This window comes from Rhinatrema bivittatum, chromosome 3, assembly GCF_901001135.1.
Source record: "Rhinatrema bivittatum chromosome 3, aRhiBiv1.1, whole genome shotgun sequence".
NCBI lineage: Eukaryota > Metazoa > Chordata > Amphibia > Gymnophiona > Rhinatrematidae > Rhinatrema > Rhinatrema bivittatum.
Window position 1 is genome coordinate 522909219 of NC_042617.1, and position 20247 is coordinate 522929465.

General features: G+C 43.1%; 1 protein-coding gene across 7 annotated transcripts in view; it reads left to right on the plus strand.

Annotated features, from left to right (window-relative positions):
- Window positions 1-20247, plus strand: part of OTOF (otoferlin) — a 773648-nt gene that overhangs the window by 449057 nt on the left and 304344 nt on the right. Inside the window, exon 6 of one of the 7 annotated variants that reach the window (XM_029596254.1) lies at window positions 10299-10318. The exons of the other annotated variants lie outside the window; for them this stretch is intronic. Coding sequence (XP_029452114.1) covers window positions 10299-10318 — 20 coding nt within the window. The remainder of the gene's footprint in view (window positions 1-10298; window positions 10319-20247) is intronic. 7 annotated transcript variants of the gene reach the window in all.

Consider the following 20247-nt stretch of genomic DNA (forward strand, 5'->3'; position numbering starts at 1 on the left):
ATAGAATGAAGGGGCTTGAAGATTGTCAGAAGAAAAATCAGGAATTCCATGTTGTTGTGGTTAAAGATAGGGAAATTCTTACTAGAAGAATAGAATCTCTCGAGTACAATGCCAAGCATTATAATTTAAGATTTCTACATTTCCTCAGAGCAATTGGGGAAATACCTTTAATTATGTTAAAAAAAATTTTATCAGAAACCCTTGGCATTGTATCGGAAGATTTTTCAATGGTGAAGAATTGCTATTTTCTACCTAAACCTAGGAATATGAATAATAGATCAGAAATGATGTTTCAAGGTGATCTCACAAAGTTTTTGAGGATTCTAGTGCTCAGGTTATCGAATGGGGTACCTTATTGGTAACTTTTTCCTCTATTAATGACATTAATCAAATAATGAAGAAATACTTCAATAAATATCCAGTTAACTATTTGGAAAAATCAGTGAAAATATTCCCATACCTAGCAATATCTACACTAATAAGGCAGAAAGCCTTTTTGGCTTTTCGCCAGGAAGTAATCTCTATGGGGGTTTTCATTTACATTGTGTTTCCCTTGTAAATGCTTGATAAAAAAAACAAGAGGATATATATTTTTTCTTTATACCCGAACAGTTAAAAGATTTCTTAGAACAAAGGAAACTTCCAACTTCATCCCCAGTGTCTAGTCAGTAACTATAGAAAGGAAAGCAGGATCTATGTGAAAAGCCCTCTTTTGTAATATTTATCTTGTGAAATTCTCCCATTAGTTTTTCATACCATCATCATGCACTTCGCTCTCATTTTTGTCTTGATATGTTTAAATGGTATTGGTATAAATGTTTTCTTTTATCTAATATTACTTGGAAAAATGTTTTTCTTTTGGGATAGATACCAAACCATGTTATCTTGAATGCAAACTAATTGAATACGTTTGTATATTTGAAAATTATTAATAAAGAATAAAAGTTGTGCTCCAACATAAAAATAGTTTACTGTAGGTTCTTCAGAATAAAACACGTGGGCAATCACCAAATGGTAAAGGTAATTAATCAAAAATTACAGTTCTTGGGATCCAAGATGGCGACTGAGTAGTAGCACTGAGAGCGTGGTGCTTTGCTTAGAGAATTTTTTCCTAGCTTTACCTTGCTAAAATGCCTCATTCGGCCAGGAAAAGGCGTGCACGGGAGAAAGCAATACCTGGGGCTGCTTCCGAAGCACCAAATCTCGGCCCGATGGACGCCCATGTTCTACGAGGAGCTCAAGCATCAGAAAGGGAGTCGCAAGTGCAGGGAACGGGGAAGGAGGAGTTGAGTTCCCTGCCGGACCTGGATGTTACACTGTCCCCGATGCAGAGGGAGGCACCGAGAGATCCAGCATTGCTGCGAGACCCGGATGGAAACCCGGTAGCCCTGCAGGACGAAGTTACCAGCGGGGTGAGCCGGCCAGGGAGTTTGCCTACGGGGGAAAGCAGCTTAGAAGATCAGCCTGAAGGGCTAGCGGAGCAGCTCGGAAGCACAGATGGAGGTATACTGGAGCTGAGCCATGTGGAGATGACTTCTACACCACAACAGATAAGTTCAAAATCTTATTGTCCACTAAAGCCATCATTAATAACATTAGAATCCCTGTGGGAGACAATGGTTGAGCTGGGCAACTTGATGATACAACAAACTGAGCCATTAAAAAATAAAGTGGAAGATCATGAAACCAGAATTAAGATCTTGGAAAATACTCTAAAAATTGTAACTGGACAAGAAACTGAGAGAAAAAATTTATATGAATCAGTTAAATATAAACAAGAACAATCTGTGAAGGATAATATAATATTGTTAAATAAAATTGAGAGTATGGAAAATCTTTTGAAAAATAAGAACATTCGAATAATTAATTTTCCTAAAGTTCCTTATAAAACCCCAAGAGAAATGTTTATTAGATATGCGCAAGATATCTTGAAAATATTACCTGAACAAATGCCCCCAATTACTAGGGTATTTTATGTATCAGGAAGAGATGATCAAAAAATACTCTTGGGAGCTACATCTAACACACAGAAGGAATTACCGAAGGAGAATCTTGAAAATATTGGGCTAAATCTAACAGACTTTTTAGAAACTTCAGATCAGGCCCAAGTTCAACATGCAACTTTGATAGTTAATTTCGCGCTAGAAATGGACAAAGAATGGATTTTGAATTTATATTTTAAACATCGTATGAAGAAGTTTATGGGGGAACAAGTGAGGATTTTTCCTGATGTATCTAAGACCACACAGAAAAAAAGGAAACAATTCCTGATGATGAGACCACAGGTTTTGCAGATAGGGGCAACCTTTACTTTAAGATTCCCCTGCCGTTGTTTAATTAAGTTTAAAGATAAATCCTACTTATTTTTTTATACCTTCACAGCTAACACAGTTTATATGTGAAAACTCCGTAACTTAGTGTGTTAGTCTTACACAGGACATAGCCCCAACCTCGGGAATTCTGTGTTGTCCACCCTCATAAATTAGTTAGCTCCTGCCAGTGCTAAGACTGTATTCTTAGATTTAAGTTTAATTGAAGTTCAGTTGGATCCTATATTGTGGACTTGAAATTGTATACATAAATGTATTCCTAAATGAATCAAAAATTTCATGATACGAGTTATGGTGTATGTAATGATAATTGTCAAGAGATTTTCTTTCTTGATTGAATGTTAAAAAACTTAATAAAGATTAAATAAAAAAAAAAAATTACAGTTCTTAATCAGCTCCTTAAACAACCAGGAGTTTCTTCTTCCTTAACACTTTTCTTCCTTTAGTAACAGTTACTTCTTCTGTTTCTCCAATATATCCTCGTAATGCAGCCTCTTCTAGTTACTCAGTCTTTACCCAGGCCCATTCTGGCCCTCTTTTCCTTTCCATTTTTACAACTGCTCCTCACTCCGTCCTACTCAGAGCAAGGAAGCAATCCCTCTGGTGCGGCATCAGCATCCTCCAAGCCCCAAGGCAAGTTCCCCCTGGCACAGTTTGTCTTCCTTACCCCGCTGAAGCACAGGTTTCTTCATATCTTCAAACCAGACTTGACAGCACTTCAGCTTTTCCCCTCAGGCTCCCTGAGATTTTGGAAGAAAGTCTCTGCCCCACTCCTGCCCCTTCTGCAACCTGTCTCTGTCCCTCCAATCTGGGGCAGCCGCAGACTCAGTAGAGTCAAGGCTTCTATCGCTTTTCCTGCTGACCCAGCCCACTGTAACACCCTCTGACCAAGAGGTGATCTGCAAACACTGGAACGTTCCCACTGTAGCTCCAATACAAACGTTTTCCCCTGTAATTTCCTGTGCACCCTTTACAGCTTCTTCCAGGCCTTACAGGCTTCCCATAAGGGGAGAACCTCCACTTTACCATTAACCTTTTTAGGAGTATCAAATCCTATACACTTTGTGGCACAGGGATCACAAAAAGAAAAAACACTCTGTGCATATGTAGCAGCACCAACTCACAGGACTCCAAATCCAGAGGTTACAGATGTGGCCAACCTGCTGGCAGCTCCGTAAAATCATGAACTTCTCTGTACATGTCTACTGATTACCCTTGGATTCTGCAGCTTTCTAGCAATTTGTTAATTCTGAGAAAGCAGTAGGCAGAAAGAGTAATGGGATCATTCAACAACTGGATGATTGCCCAAATATTCCCTAAAGGGAGATCAAACAGAAATGTTTTACTGATTATGTTCAAACAGCGGTGAGATGCTCCTTTATTTTTATCATTAGAAAAAGCAAAATCTTAAGTGGGGAATTACTTCCTGTCCCAGCTGGAGTCTGGTTACATATTACATACACATATCTATCTCCAGATTATCCTTTCTGAATAAACTTATCGACTTCATTTATTCTATAATGTGCTTTTATAACTTAATAATTCCCATTGTGATGTCAATTTCCAGGACTGATTTACTGGGTGGCAGGCAATTGGTAGTGAATGAAGAATGAGATCGCTGGCAAATAACTTGTGGGATTGTTTCTGGCCAGAGACTGAATTTCACATATGAAAGATCTCAAGCAGCACCCTCCCCAGCACTGACTACAGTATCCAGGATTTGTTTTACTGTAGAGCTAGAATTAAGTGTGATGTAACAAGAGGAGGAATTGTTCTTTTATTCTAAGGCACAGAAAGCAAAATGTGCACTATTTCTCATAGTCAACATCAGCAGCTGGCTCTCGATGTCATGGCTGTGAGCTTTTTCTAATGGTGAATATGGCAGCTGATCAGCCACCATAAAGAACAGTGGTAAATTCCGGTTGCACATTGCAGATTATGGGTATTTTCAATGCTCATATATAAACAGCATTTTAGGGGTTAAGGAACACAGGCCTTGGATGTGAAAAACACTTGGGACAGACAGACTTGTTCTAGATATCCAGTGCAATCCTTCCTCGTCAGTCAGCCCTGGTTCTTGCCTAGGGGTCAGTAATTTGCAGATGCTGCCCCATCATCTTGGCTGTGTGACTAAGTGGTTTGTTACTAACAGGCTGTGACAGTGGGAGCCCAGCTGCTGGGGATTTAGCTGGTCTCCTGCCTCAGGAGTGGAATGAGGATGCCACAGAAAGAAGAAGAGCCGTTCACGCGGCTCGAAAAGAAACAGTAGGGGCTGAGTAGCCTTACAGTCCTGAAATACATTAACAGCATGTTGACAGAATCCTAAGGTTAATTCTTCCAGTGTTTCAGATGATTTCTCTCTCTTTCTGTCCCTATTTTTATTTTTTTTTTTCTCCATTCCTTTTTCCTTTTCTTTCTTTGGCTTTTTTTTTAGGATGTCTCTCTGTAAATACTCATCTTCAGTATCCTGTAACATCCCAGGTGCCACACATTATAAATATAAAGCAACTTTCAAAGGGAGTGTCATGCCTCCTGTCACCAGTCACAGCTTAGGACCGTGCCTGCCAAAGGTTATAATTGGGATGCAGAAGTGGTGAGCCGGGATTCATACTTTCATAGGTAGTGATTAGTGAAGAAATGCGCTAACGCATAATAAAATCCTCTGCTTGTCCACGGGGGACATTTTGGTAGAGGTACACATGATTAGAGCATGCCCCCACAGTTTCCATTGTATGTTCGGCAGTGTGGTAATTGCGTTAGTGCATCGGAATATGTAGAAATAAGGGTCAACAGGCAAGCTGTAGGTGATAGTTTTTATTAATTAAACTAACTGGGAGCTAAGCGCCCTTCTCTGGATCAGTGAAGAGGCAGCACAGTTGTACTGGATTTATACAGTGCCGTCAGCTAGGTCTCTCTTCACCTACCTGAGGAAGACAGCGTAGCTCTAGAAGATTAGTCACAGACGTATTGAGGTAGCCCAGTAAAAAGGTATCACCTACAACCTGTTGACTCTTATTGCTACATTTTATGCTCTAACATTCCTCAAGTCAAACCCCTTTCTGTCTCTCACTTTGCACCCTATAAACATTAGGCCTGCTAAATCACCAGGCGTGCTTTGAGAAAGGTTTCCGGCATACGGTTCTCATGCCCAAAGTCTGACAGGGACCACAGGAAACATGATGCTCACAGATTTCCTGGGGAGGCTGCAGGTTCCATAATTGTCCAATTCCCCCCCCCCCCCTGCAAGTCAGTTCTAGAACTTCACCCATGTGGGAAAATGAAATCTCAAGAATGCTGGAGAAGCAAAGAAGTAGAGGGGATGTGACATGAGAAAAGAACCTTCTCGTAGCTTAAACATGTGGTGGTTGAGAGGCATGTGCTCCCCTGCAGCACCACATAGCCGTTATTATTAATGCCTCGTTCGTCAGGGGTCTGTGCTTTGTGATGGTTAACACTGTTCATCGAATGCAAGGAATCCAGTTTTTCTGTGCTGCTCCTCCCCAGGCATGAAGACGGGGAAGATTATTATAACAGTGAAGAAGAGGGCGAGGGGGACATGAACAGCCAATGCTCCTTGATCTGCAGGTACCTCCTTGGGCAGGCCAGGCCAGGCCAAGCGAGGAGTGCATGTTTGACGTGCTGCTGTGTTTCACTGTGTGCTGTGCTCTGATACAAAATCTGGACCCCCTTCTGTATATGTGAAAAGCATCTGAAATCCCACTCCCAGTGCCATTCTTTAACCAGGGTTATGAGCCCAGAGGGAAAAGAGTGGATTTAGAACTTGCAAGGATCTAATGCTCTACTTCCAAAGATTTTTCATTGTTTCTGATGAAGGTGATGTACCACACTTATATTCAACTAAGCCCTGAGTTTAAGGATCAGGTAAAAGTCCCTCAGTGGTATTTGCAAATCTTTTGTACACGCAGTTTGGCTGTCTTGAGTTATTTCACACAAAAATATTTGCCTTGGGCCAAATGTCTGTCTTGGACAAAACTTGTCCAATTTCAAAATGTATTTATTTATTTATTATTTATTGAAAGCTTTACTACCTGCCTGTAGCAAATAAACTGTGCAATGCATAAATTGTGCAGGTTAAATAATTTTCCTCCTTTTGCATGGCTTTATTTAAAATATTGCAGTGGTAAAAAGTACAGGCTATTTTTCATGCATTATAAATTTGGAACAAATGCAAAACTCATTGTACATAGAAAGATACTTGCAGTTTTAAGGGATTTTGTAATTCCCCCACCCAATTCTTGAATCTGGCTCCAATTCTGATATTAATGAGGAAGCTACCACTACGACCAGACGCTTTTCTATGGGGTCAACAGATGCATACATGTTTTGGTTATATCTCACGTCTAAGCAAATAGCTGCCAAAAAATCCTAAAATGTCAGTCCTTTACTGCTGGTTCTGAGATATCCCAGTAATAGTGGCTGTTTCATTGAATTCAGACGGAGGGACTATTTTTTTTTAAATTTATGTATTACTTTCTATGCCACTTTATCGGGCCACTAGGGCCATCCAAAGTGGTGCACAATAAACAACCAACACCCCATCCCTCCCTCCCAACCTTCTTTTCAAATAATTCACCCCTTTGCCTGAGGGCACTACAATACACTGCCATGCAGGAGACTCACTCAGGTTGCTTTCTTGGACCAGACTCCTGCCCATTTGGTCATCTGGCGTGGCATGTGTTGTAGATGCAGTGCTCATAGTTCCTGGGAGGGAAAGAAAATACGTGATGCTATTTCAGTAGCAGCCTTTACTGCTTACCCGAAACAAATGGGACCACGGGAAGGCCTTGAAGAGACTGTTCATTGTCCTCTGTGGACTGTGTTGCTGGGAAGAGAGGATGAGAGGTGCTGCTGTAGAGGGAGTGTGGGGCAATAGACCAAGAGCCATTCGTAATGATTCCATGGAGCAAATGATGTGCCACCGTCTGTTCTGTGGTAACCGAGGGTGGCAGCCTGAGGGTATAGGAAGGAACAATTGTGGATATTGATGAGAGGCCTGTTGGTTGCAATCATGGTGGACACAAACTACAGTAATGACTAAGTGGTGTTTAGGCAATGAAACTGAGATAGGGCATTCCAAATAGCAGCATAACGTTTACTGGTGTAAAATTGTTCTAGAGGAAAAGTCAAAAAAAGGGAAAAATGTGGAGAAAGGTAGAGCCAGATTTACAATATAGGCGGGGGGGGGGGGAGCAGGTGTCTCCTAGAAATCATAAAAGCATATGGGATGAGGGGCTGTGAGCCTCCCCAGAAATTATGGATGGCACAGAGAGGGAGGGGAGTCCACCAACTCTCCAGAAATCATTCAGGGGGGGGGGGGGAGGGAAGATCCACTTTCCCCCCAAATTCAGAAGGTGCAGAGCCCCTGAACAGGTCCTACCCTCTCCCATTACCTCCGGGCCAGCAACACTTTCTGCCTCTTCCAGGTCCCATCCCCGCCGCAGCAAGAACATCCCCCATACAGATGCATTAGTATGTGCAGGCCCACACCCGGCCCCGTGGCATGGACTTCCGGTTACCACAGCGACCCGTGCTAGGGAGTAGAGTGCCACGGGGCTGCTCCTGACCACATACACCTTGGTGCGAAGGCCCCGTCTTTGTCTGGGAGACAGATGCTGGAAAAGGAGAAAAGGGCTGCCAGCTCAGACAGCAGCAGCAGCAACAGGCTGATGCCTATCAACATTTGGCGCTGGAGGCAGTTGCCTGCATTTTGTATTCCTAAATCTGGGCCTGGATACGGGGAGAGCTGGTAACAATATCAGTGTAGTTTTGTCTCAGTAATCTCTCACTTCCCAGTGGTACATAACATTGGTTTAGGGGAGGCACAGTTCCAGAGATGTTACTGTACCTTGTTGTCCTTCTCTTATTGATACCCTAAAAATTCCTTCTATTATCAGAACCCTAAAAATTCCCTAGCTAAGCTAACCTAAATAAGAGTGTAAAATGCTTCCTTCAAGATTAGGAAATTATTAGGTTGTCGGACTTACCATACTGTACTGCCATCATCAGCCAACCTCGTATTCCTGTAAGTTATTCCCATTCTTTCCCACTATTGACAGGACCCCCCCCCCCCCCCTCTCAATGATATCAGAATTCATTTATTGCACTATAATATCTGGGTCTGAAGATCTTGAATTCGTCTCCCCTGGCAATTGCAGTATTTCTGGGCCAATTGCACACAGCCACCCATGGTGCCACATTATTATTAGTTTGTTTCCTAAATCCATTTGGAATAATCACAAAAGTGTTCCAGTGCTGCTCTCCCCCATGCTACTGCTATAAATATCAAGCCATTAAGTATTGTTAAAGAAATACATTCAGGTCAGACAGTGACAAGGCTCAGGCCATCGGCAGACAAAGCAGGGAATGTGCGCATAATGTTCCATTCCATTGGGTCTGACTTTCATTTCAGGTGATGATATGGTTTTTGTGGTCTCAGTCCAGACTGGGAATACTTTAAAGGTAGCAGCTCAGCAGAACCAAAGATTCTTATACTGCTCTGTATATGTCACTACTAACTGTAGCACTATGCACCCTCTGGTGGGGGAGGGAATAGTTTATAAAGCTTGCATTTGTTTTTCACTCCTCGCTCTCATCTGCTTCTTGACTTTTGCTGACTGGAAAGAGCAGCTTCAGTGGGTACTGGACAGCTAGCGGACAACAGCTTGGGGAGGGGGGAGTGATGGCAATGAGCACCTATTGTGGGGGGGGGGGGGGGGGGGGGGGGGGGGGGGAGCAGCAGTGCAGCTAGCAGAGAGCAGTTTGTAGGGGGACTGGGGGTCTGGCAGAGTGCAACTTGTGAAGGGAATAGCAGAGAACAGGTTGTGAAGGGGCGCTGGCAGTGCCTGACTTTGGGTAGGGCATGCTGGGCAGTTGTCCACTGCGAGTGCACCGCCCAGGGTGCCATTTGCTCTTGAACCAGCCTTGGGTGCTGGCTTTTCGACTGGCCCTGCTGGTGATGAAGGCGAGTCTCATTTGCTATGGCGAGGATATGAACAAAGAAGCTTAACAAATCGAGTATTATTTTCTCAGTATTGTTCTCCCTAATTGCAGATCTATGGTACATGGCTACATTCTTTAGTAGCATTATACACAGTAGCTGATGCAGAAGATGTAATGCATTTTGTTTTCCAGCCCTGGCCTGCTTCTCCTGCAGTTTTGTTGTGTGTGTGTGTGCCTGTGGCATTGCAGTGGTTTGGCTAAATTCATAAAGAAGTGCTGAAAATAACAAGTTTGAATATGCGTCAGTATAATTACTCTACCTGTAAAGATCTGGAAATCATCAAAGTTAGTGCAACCGAAAGGTAAGACGTGGCAAAGGTCTAAACGACATTAGAACATTGCAAGAGAGTTACAGAGGATGCAGGACTGTATGGGTCAATCTGCAGCCCGTAATTATTACAATTTTTCACATCTGGCGTTACCAGTATGTGAGAGGCTTAAAGTGCAAAGTGTTACCGAACGTTATCCTGGGAGAGAAATTAAAATGCCCTGCATAGTATACATAATCAGTCACTTACAGTGGGAAAGTGTTATTGAATGAGAGAGGTATAATTTGATGTGTTGCTTCTCGTGATATGCCCATGTACCTGCCCATGCCTCTCATATTATACAAGTCTTTGAAAATTGATGTTCCCATGCTACGTGAAAACCAGGGACCTGATTTATTAAGGGATTTCTCCCAGTCTGTATCTGCCAAAAACCAAACACAAAATCCTGGCTAAATCTGGCCCTGTGTGCCTTCAGATCATAATAGTATCACTTATTTGAATAGCTGGTAAAAGAAGAAAAAATGTCATTTTCTTTCTGAGCATAACATATGATTTATGTGCACAAAAAATGTTTCCCCCACAGAAAGAATTTATTGTGCATATAATTCATATTTTATGTGCAGAAAACATGCTTTGTGCACATAAACCATGTTTTCTGCGCATAAAATCCCGATTGCAGCTCCCAGCACCAGAACTCCTGTTTCCACCCATAGACTAACAGTAGCCCTGGAAACTTTACTTCACCTCTGACCAGGAGTTAAGTTTAAAGAACTAAGAAAACAGAAGGTAAGCCAGCCCACCTCTCTGCTTTGGGGGGTAATAGTAATGCCATCATTAGCATGGGATTTGCTAGAGAGGGCGCTAATCTGTACGCACATTCTCGTGTGTGCTTTTTTTGTGCACAAAATTCCTTGCTGCTTTGGAAGTAAAGTTTGTATGCAAAAAATGTGCACACAGCTGCCTGTTAAACCATGCGCTCTGCACTTTATGGCATCAGCCCTGAGGATGTTAACCTCTCACACTGGGTCTGTCTTTCAAAAGGGAAAGAGGACCCTGATCTGATTTGCAGATCTTTGCAGGAGTGCCAAGCCATGAAGAGAGTGGAAAGGAGAAGGGAGAGAGCTGCCCATCCAGTGCTCCGGTCCAGGGAGTCAAGGGAGAGATTCAAGCATTTGATTAAAAGGAACAATGAGGGTCCTTGGGAAGTCAGAACTCCAGCAGCCAAATTCCGTGAGGGGACCCCAGGAGAGTGTACAGAAAGTGAATTTTCAAAACCATATACATGCATGAAGCACCATTTTCTATGCACGTAGAGGGCCTTTTGAAAATTTCCCAGGGGGTTGTATGTGTAAAAGCATATGCAGAAGCACTTTCATGTGCACCTTTTACACATGCTTGACAGAGGCGTTCCCAGAAGTGGAATTAGGATGAGGAAACCATTTACACGCACACATTCTAAAATTTAAAAAAAACTACATGTCAATGTACATATGAACATTCTCACTTGCTCCCGAGCAGACTTAAATGTGCATGTGGAAGCTGTGCAAGAGTTTGCACGTGCGAATCCACTAAATTTTCACAGTGGATTTATGCCTGGAAGTACGCTTTGAAAGTTCTGGTTGCACCCACGGACTTCAGCCCTAAGCACTGTATTATAAAATTAGGCTCTGCAGGATCAAAAATCCCATTGTCTGTTTGGAACGCTGTACTGTGCAGTTTTCAATGAAGACTGATTTATGCACAGTCTTTATGCTGAAGAAGCTTTCAGTAAAGGCTTTTATTCTGGAACACCATCACTTATATAAAGAGTCTTTGTGACTTCCTAACAAATCATGTGCTTTTGGCCCAGAAGGTAAATCCTTCCCCTTGTCAGTTGATCCATGCCAGGATTTACAAAAGTGAGTAAGAACTAAGCTCTGGTAATTGAGGGGAGCACTACCCGTTTTACTTTCCTACCATCTGAGCATAAATTCAGGTGAAAGAAAACTAAAGTATTCCATCCAAAAAGTCCTAATCTAGGATTGTGGGGGGCAAAGGGCTTGTGAGATAAAAAAAACTACAGGTCAATGCAATACGCCGCGCGCACAAATATAGGCCACGCGCATACCTTTAAAAATCTGCCCCTATATGAGCAGGTGCAGCATTCATGTGTGTACTCACTCCCCCATGGACCTTGCACCAAGTCTCAAAGGGAATGTACCTGCTTGCTTTCCCCTTGGAAAATTGTCCCAGGGAATAAAAGTATACACAAAGATTTGTACCTGCTTTTTCTGCAGATACTTGTTTCCTGGAAAACCAATATAAGGTGGCTATAAAAATGCCAAGCTGCACATCTTGTTGCTAATCGTCCTCTGATTCCACTTGCATTTCCCATGAGTTAAAAAACGTATGCGTTCTTGAGCCCCCCACGTACAGAGCTGGCGGTTTCCAGACAAGCCTGTTTAACCTGGGTAAATGGCTTTGGAAATGTCCACGAGCTTTGCAGCCCGTACTGGTCCCTTCTTCAGCTGTGACTGGAGTACTGCAAGACGGAAACTGTTATCTCTAGATGATGTGCTGGGCTGGAAATTCTCACAGTTGAGATCATCAGGAAATGTCCAGTGGATTAGCATCAATTAAAGGCAATTAGTAGAAAAGTCCCTGGAGGTGTCAGAATTGTTGTGCAGAGGGCATGAAGGTATGACCTCAGCAGCGCTGAGAATGGCAGGCATTGAAAGCTGCTAATTAAGACTCATGGGTCCGGAGTCTTGATTCAGTTCATTATTGTTTTTTTTAATCTAATAGATGAATATATGTCGGAGTCTAAGGTCTCCTTTCTTGTGTGTTTTCAAGTTGCCTTTAAGAGCTAACACAGATAACTCAGAGACTAGGCATCCATTTGTCTGGAATGCATTTAAGAGTCATTCTAGGGCAAGATGAATGAGGACTCCTGTGCAGTCCATGCAAGATTTATGGACCCGTGTTCCTGTGCTGAGGTTGGCTCAACCTACAGGGAGGGCCCTGAAGGTCCTCACCGACAGCTGGCCGAGATTAGTCAGGGGCTTCACCTACACTGACCCCTTTCCCCTTGGGTTGAGCCCTCGGGTGCCATGGTCCGGCAGGTCTTAGGCAAGAGTCTCTTAGGAAGTGGAAGGCGCGTAGGTCCTGGACGAAGCTAGGGTTCAGGATGGTCCAGGTCCAGGCTATGGTCATTGCCAGGCAGTAGGCAAGAATGGTCAAAGTTTGGGCTAAGGTCAGTGCCAGTAATCAGTCTAAGGGCAGGCTGGGAGACATTGACTGCAGAAGGCAGGGCAGGAAGGATGAGGCAAGCTGAACAGGAGAGATGAAGCAAGGCCTGAGAGATGAGGCAGGTTCAGGAACAGGACCAGGAGCACAGGATAAGCAGCAACTAACTCTTGCACAGGACGCAGGCACCCTATTGATGAGAAAGGGCATGGAGGTCCTGGGAAGCCCTTTATTGGGCTGGGTGAATATTATCATCAGTGGGCACCTTAGGTCCTTTCCCGGCTGCAGGCCCCATGCACCTAGAGGCACTTCAGGAGGAAGCAGAAATAGTGGCACATGCAGCTGGCAGCATCTCGCCGCACGGGAGAGGGGCTGGCTGGTCGGTATCACCAGGTGAGTGCTGCGGCTCACTGGCAGGCCCTGCGAGCCACGAGTCCATATGAAGACTGAGTCTGAAATGAACAAAAAGGAGAGAGTCTGATCCATCAGATGTGGTGGTTTAAGTTCTTTTTGACTCTTTATGAAGACTACAAGAAGTTCGGCTGCATAAAAGCAGCTGGAAAAAGTATGCAAGCATGCTAGTCATCCTTAGCATCTGTCCATCACCAAGGTATGGAACACCAAAGACTACCTCCCCTAACAGAAGTGGTCACAGCATTTACTAAATTGCCAATTGTTTAAGCACAGAATGGCCAACAGGAAGCAAACACAAGTCAGGGACAGGGCCGGCATTAGACACAGGGGGCCCTAGGGCATTAATTAAGGTGTGGATCCAACCAGTGCCGGGTACCTTGAAGCTTTGCCTCAGTAGCATCAATCAGGTATGCCAATGGGCCCCTTTTGGTCCTGGGGCCTTAGGTGATTGCCCTGCTTGTCTTCCCCCCCCCCCCCCCCCCCCCATAAAGAAAAACGGTGGGAATCAAAGAATGTGACAGCGAACCAAAAGGGGTTTGTGTGCAATAGCATGGTTATAATCACACACACACACGTAACAGTTATGTTAAAATGACACTTTTCAGAAGGAACAGTAGGGTAATGTGTCTCATTTAATGACATTGTATGAGTGCATTCCAGTAGACCGTTCCCAGGGATGCAGGCACTGGCACTGATGACTGAAGGAAATTATATCCATTTGACTGGATGATAGCTGAATTAGTTAAAATTAAGATTTAGTGGATTTCTTTTGAATTACAGTGACCAGGTGTGGGAGGAAGAGAAGGCTCAGAGGTGCCTGTTGGAATGGGGCGCAGTTTACTAGATAATGGATCATTATTCTTTATAATTCCATGCACCGACTGCTGTGCTCTACTGTAAGCAGTATTTATGTGGTTATAAAACAGATTTTTTTTCTTTGTTCCTAAACGTACTTAAAAGTTGTTTAGATTTCATTAAAGAAGTCCTGCAGTGATAAATGTCATTTTCTAAAATCTGCTAGGGTGGGGGATTAACGCAGAATACAATCGAGGATGTTTGACCCATATCTTATTGTCTTAGGGCCTGATTTCCTAAGGCTTTTCTCTCATTCTGTGTTTATGGGAAAAATGCTTTGTAAATGAGGCCCTTCGACAGAATCATACAATAAAAAATAATATAGAGAAATCTGTAGCAAGGGTCTGGGAGGAAGGAAGCTAGCATCACTCTACAGCATACCGTGGTGGCTGGCCCAAAGTTGTGTGATAGTAACATAGTAGGTGACTGCAGAAAAATGGCCGATCCAGTCTGCCCACTTATTTCTGTTCATACTGGTAATGATATATCCTTCCTTCTCTAAGATAATGTTTATCAACTTCCTCCTTTGTGCTTTTCCATCTTGAGCAGATGAGCATACAAGATCGCCCACTTAGTTTGCTTACAGTTCCTTTCCTATCCCATGAGTAACCGCAAGGCTTTGTAATAATCAGGGAGGGAACATTTGAAAGGGATTTCCATGGGGAAAAATGCTACATTACCCACAGAAGTGGTTTGTTGTAAAAGAGTCTTCCTGATATGTAGGTAAACCTACATGCAACCCCACCCCCATCATTGGTGGGTCACCTTCGTTAGCTGAAGGGGAGAGGGGAGGGAAAGATCACACAGATGTGAATGACTATAAACTGCCTGTATCTTTTGCTAATAAGCAGGTTGTGAATACAAACACACAAAAATAGAAATAAAAAACATAATTTAATGTCTGCATACAAATTCCAGAAGTCTAAATAGTAAGAGTGGAATATTAAAATCTATGGCATAAGAGGATATAAACATTATAGGTATCTCAAAGGCAAACGGAAAGGAGGATAACCAATGGGAAACTGTGATACAAAAGTATAAATTATAGCAATATAACAGGGCAGTTTGGTGGAAAAGTGGAATTATATGTAGAGGATGGCATAGTCAAGCAGGATAAAAGTTCTGCAGTAAACAAAATACATAATACTTATGCATAAAAACAGAATGCATAATACTTATGAATGAAAATTCCATGTTTGGGTAAGAGTATAGCAGTGGGGGTTTACTACAGTCCACCTGGCCAAGATGAAGAAACAGACTATGAAATGCTAGCAGAAATTAGAAAGGCAAACACATTTGGCAGCATAATAATGGGAGACCAATTATCCCAGCATTGATTGTGTCACTGTTTTATCAGGACACGCTAGAGAGGCTAAGTTTTTATATGCCATAAATAACCGCCATGTAATTCACTTTGATTATGGTGAAATGTGGAATATAAGCAAAATAAATAAATAGCCATTTCATGGAGCAGCTGGGCCTTGAACTGACAAAATGGTGGGAGAGCTACATTACATCTAGTCCTCAATAGAAAACTTAACCTGATGCAACAGGTTACAGTGGTGGGGCCCCTGAGCATAATACAATCAAATTTGACATAAGCACTGGAGGGAAGACATAAGTAAAGCTATTACAGTAACATAGCACTTTTAAAAAAGGATACTATGATAGAATGAGGAAATTAGAAAAACTACCAAGAAAGGAGTGATTGCAAAGGTTACAAGTTTGCATGAGGTGTGGACATTCTCTGAGGACAAGTAAGATGGCAGTCCTCAGACATGGGTGACATCATTGGATAGATCCCAGCATGGAAAACTTATTCAAAGTTTCTAGAACTTTGACTGAGTCTCATTGAGCATGCTCAGGCATACATTATATCACATGTCCACATGGAGTCCCCTTCAGTCTCTTCATTTTCTTGGAGCCTGTCATCTTGTGGTCAGGTAAGAGCCACACTTTGCTAAATTTTTGGCCTACTTTTCTACATTTGTAATTTTCATGCTTTCTTTTCGATGCCTCATAAGGTCAAAGCAAGGTTCCCCTGGTTCTCTCACTAGCATCCTATATAGGTTTTCTGACATCTATTGGAAAGTTTATTTTTATTGGGGCAGCGATGCACTCGGTGCCCACTGGCTATCGACAGCTGCCACAGATTTCTATCTCACATCCCTCTTATTTCATGATGATATGACCACTTTGGGTTTTAAGCAGTGCCTCAGGTGTACGAGAACCATGTCTGTTATGGACCCCCATGATAGATGCGTCTTCTGCCTTGGGGCATCACACAATTTCCTGGGTTGCAGCAAGTGCTACAGGATGACCCCAAAGGGACATAAGATCCGGCTCAACAAAATGGAGCACCTCTTAAGGCCAGAGAAGACCAATCCATCGGTTTTGGCATCGGAAGCATTGGAATCGAGGGACCTTGGAGCCACATTGATTGACACCGAGCCATTGACATCAGCTGGGCCATCAGTTCCATTGATGTTGTCAGCTAAGAGGGAGGCTGGAGACCAGCCATTGTTGGTTTCCTCCAGGTTAAGGATGTCGAGTTCATCGGCCTTGTCCTCAGCACCAGGGAAGGACTGATCTGAGTATTGAGGGAAGCCGAGAAAGCATCAGTATCAATCCCCATCAATGCACAGTACCGGGCGCAGGGATGCACCAGCCTCTGATGTGATGTCCCTAAAGTGATGCCACAGTGAGGAGAGCCAGTCCTCCCATAAATGCCGGGGTGTGCCATAGACTCCAGTGGTCCCAATGCCAGCCATTGAGCCTCCTCTCGGTTCTGAAGAGGATTGGGTTATACCTCCTGTGTCCCAGTCTGTTTTGGCATTGGCCATGTTCAAGGAGGTATTGAAGAAGCATGAGCAGCTGGCAGTCGAGAAGACGATGTGTGGCCTCAGCTTTGGGTACTGACACCGGCACTGTCACTGCTTGAGCCACTGCTGGAATCCCTGCATGTGCTTATCTGCGTGTTACCAACCCAGCCAGCATTGGTTCCTGGGACAGCATCAATGCCCTGCAGGGAACTGCTGCTGCCATGTGCTGATCTGGTCATTGTTCCCGGTTCCTCGGAGGAGGAAACTCCCCTGATACCAGAGAAGATTCTGGGGCCTGGGCCACCCTATCTAGTTCCACCAGTACCTGCACCACTGAGAGGAGGCCAAGTACATAGTGTCTTGTCCCCAGTCAATGAAAGTGGAGACGAGGGCACCTATGACCCCTGGGGGATGACTCATCCGTGGTCTCTGACGACGCTTCAAATGGTCTCCCCTCATCTATCTACTATAGAGGAGTGAAGGAAGTCCTGTTAACAGAAAGGTGTACGCAATTTATCTCATTTAAAAGACTCTACATGAGCTCCCCAACCCAGAGTGGGCACATCCATGGTTCGGATAATTTGAGAAGGAGGACTTTGGACGGAGATCCCCCGTTCTAGATTGAAATTACTCACCACCAAAACAAAGAGTCCCAGAGAAACAAAGTGATCAGATGCGAGCCTAGAGGTTCTTCATGGCCTGATGCTACTGTGACATCAGGGTCCACTGGGACTTAGGCATGTGTAAATGAGCCAAGTGAGTGACATAAACTATCACAGCCATATGGCCCAACAATCTCAATACATACCAAGCTGATGCCTTCTGGCTCTGTTGAATCCCATTTCCTTTAAAACAGCCACAATACCTGAATACGGGAGAGTGGCCAATGTGAAACCAGTTTTTAAAAAGGAGCTCCGGGGTGATCCAGGAAACTATAGACCAGTGAGCCTGACATTGGTACTGGGCGAAATGGTAAAACAATGCTTAATAACAATATTACTGGCCATATAGAGTATCCCAATTCTCTCGTTATTCTGTAACATATGTTTTCCTTACTCTACCCTAGAAAGAGTATCCCAAATATCTCATGTCATTCTGTAACATATGATCAAGTACTTTTTTGCAATCTATTGTCAACTTCTTGCAATCTGCACGATCTATGTTTAATCTGTTTATGTTGCTTGTTCTTTGAATGTTATAAGGATTTCTGTTAATAAGCCACTCAATTATACCGTCTATTATTTGTAATGAGTTGTTAAAATGTAAACCGGAGTGAAGGCAGCTTGCTATACCCCGGTATATAAAAGACTTCAAATAAATAAATACATATAAATAAATATGGCTTAATGAGAAAGAGTCAACATGTTTAGCAAAGAGAAGTCTTCCTTTACAAATCAATTAGATTTTTTTTGAGGGTTAAATAAACATGTAGATAAAGATGAGCCAGTTGATATAGTGTATTTGGATTTCCAGAAGACAAGTGACAAAGTACCCCATGGGAAATTCCTCAGGAAATTAATAAATCATGGGCTAGCATTTTTTAACTGGTTAAAAGATAGATGGAAAGCAATATATCTTTCTTGAGTCTTGTCAATTAAAGGCTTTCCTGAAGAAAAGAAAAATGAGATAGGAGCTTCTTAACAATTACTCCTACCCTTTCTTCTTAGCTGCGTATGCAATTTTCTTTTTCCTTTGCAGATTGGTGTTTTTTAATATTATTTCTCCCAGTTCCTTTTGATTCAGCCTGTATTTTTTCTGCATAAAGATTTCTTGGATTAGTTACTTCTGTTATTTTTCCTTTTAATATCTTGAAAGGATTCTCTCCCACTCTTCTCTTTTGTGGATTATATTGCAGATAATCAGATATAGAAAGGTATTTCTCATTTATTTTTTGTTTTGTCTTGTATATGTAATTACTTTTTCATTATTTGCTGTTTCCTTTAAGATTATGACTTTCATATATCTTTGAAAATGTAATAAATATAAATTTTAAAAAATATGAAGTTTCCAGCCAAGATTCAAACTATAGGTGAAGAGTTTCACCTACTCTTAATTTTTTGTTTTGTTTTGCTTTTCTTATGCTGCCTAAAGTTGTCATCAGTTCCTGGGTCCTAGCTCTGAAACCTCGCTAGAAGATTTCTGGTCTGTGTTAGAAAGAGCAGTGTTTTATTGAGACCCATACAAGCACTCGAGGCCTATGTACTATATGCAATAGTCCATTTCAAGCCCTCCATCTCGCTCGTTCTCTCTCTCTCTTACATTACTTTTTTTTTATCGTGATTTATTGGATTGTCTTTAGTGGGTGGATAAATCTTTTCCTTACCTTATAGTGGATAACTTTTTAATTAGATTCTGAAGAGATAAAGCTGCAGAAATGGTGATCCTGTAGTGGAATGCTTTCTTTAAAGCTCAGCCAAGAAACCTCCCCAGGGTGCAACATGTTATTCTGTCAGTTGCAAATACTAAAAGAGACATGAAATAATTCCATTTCTTTCTGTAGCTACAGTCTGCTTTAGCAGGGCCAGCTTTTGGAGTATGCAACCTGTGTGATCGCACAGGGTGCAAAGCACTAGGGGGCGCTAGCACCCCCTTCCAATTCTGCTGCTGGACCGAATGAGGGCTGATAGGACGAATGGGGAGAAGAAAAGTTGCTTCCAAGTGTTGCCTCTTTCCCAGCAGTCCATGGGGCCAATGTGCTGCTACTGCCACCTCAACCAATAGGATAGCAGTGCTGGGGACTTGGCGCTTCTAAATGCCATTTCCTGCCACTGGCATTTCTCTGTCTCCCACATGATACACTGAACCATGTGGGAGAGAGAGAAAGATGCCAGCAGCAAAAAGCAATGTTTAGAAGTACTGGGCCTCCAGCACCGCTGTCCTGTCAGCAGTACCAGGCTGGGCCAAGAATGAAGTGGGGAGGATGGAAGAAGAGGGGCAAAGATGAAAGGCAGAGGGGCAAAGATGGAAGGCAAGAGGGGAGGATGGATGGTGTGGGGGGGGGGGGGCAGGGATAGTAGATGAGATAGGATTGGAAGGAAAGAGTGAAGAGGGGAGGGGAGCATGGAAGAAGAGTTGGAGGCAGAGACAGAATGTCTGGGGGTCACAGGGATGGAAGGTTTGGGGCAGGGATGGACGACAAGGAGAAGCAAGGATGGAAAGAGGGGGGCAGAGATGGATGGTGTGGGGGTAAAGATAGAAGGAGGAGGGCAGGGAGGACAAGGATGTTAGCTAAGAGCAAGCACTGGCATGAGTGATGTGGTATTTTTCCCAGGTGGGGGGTGGCACCAATTTCAGATTTTGTACTGAGCACTG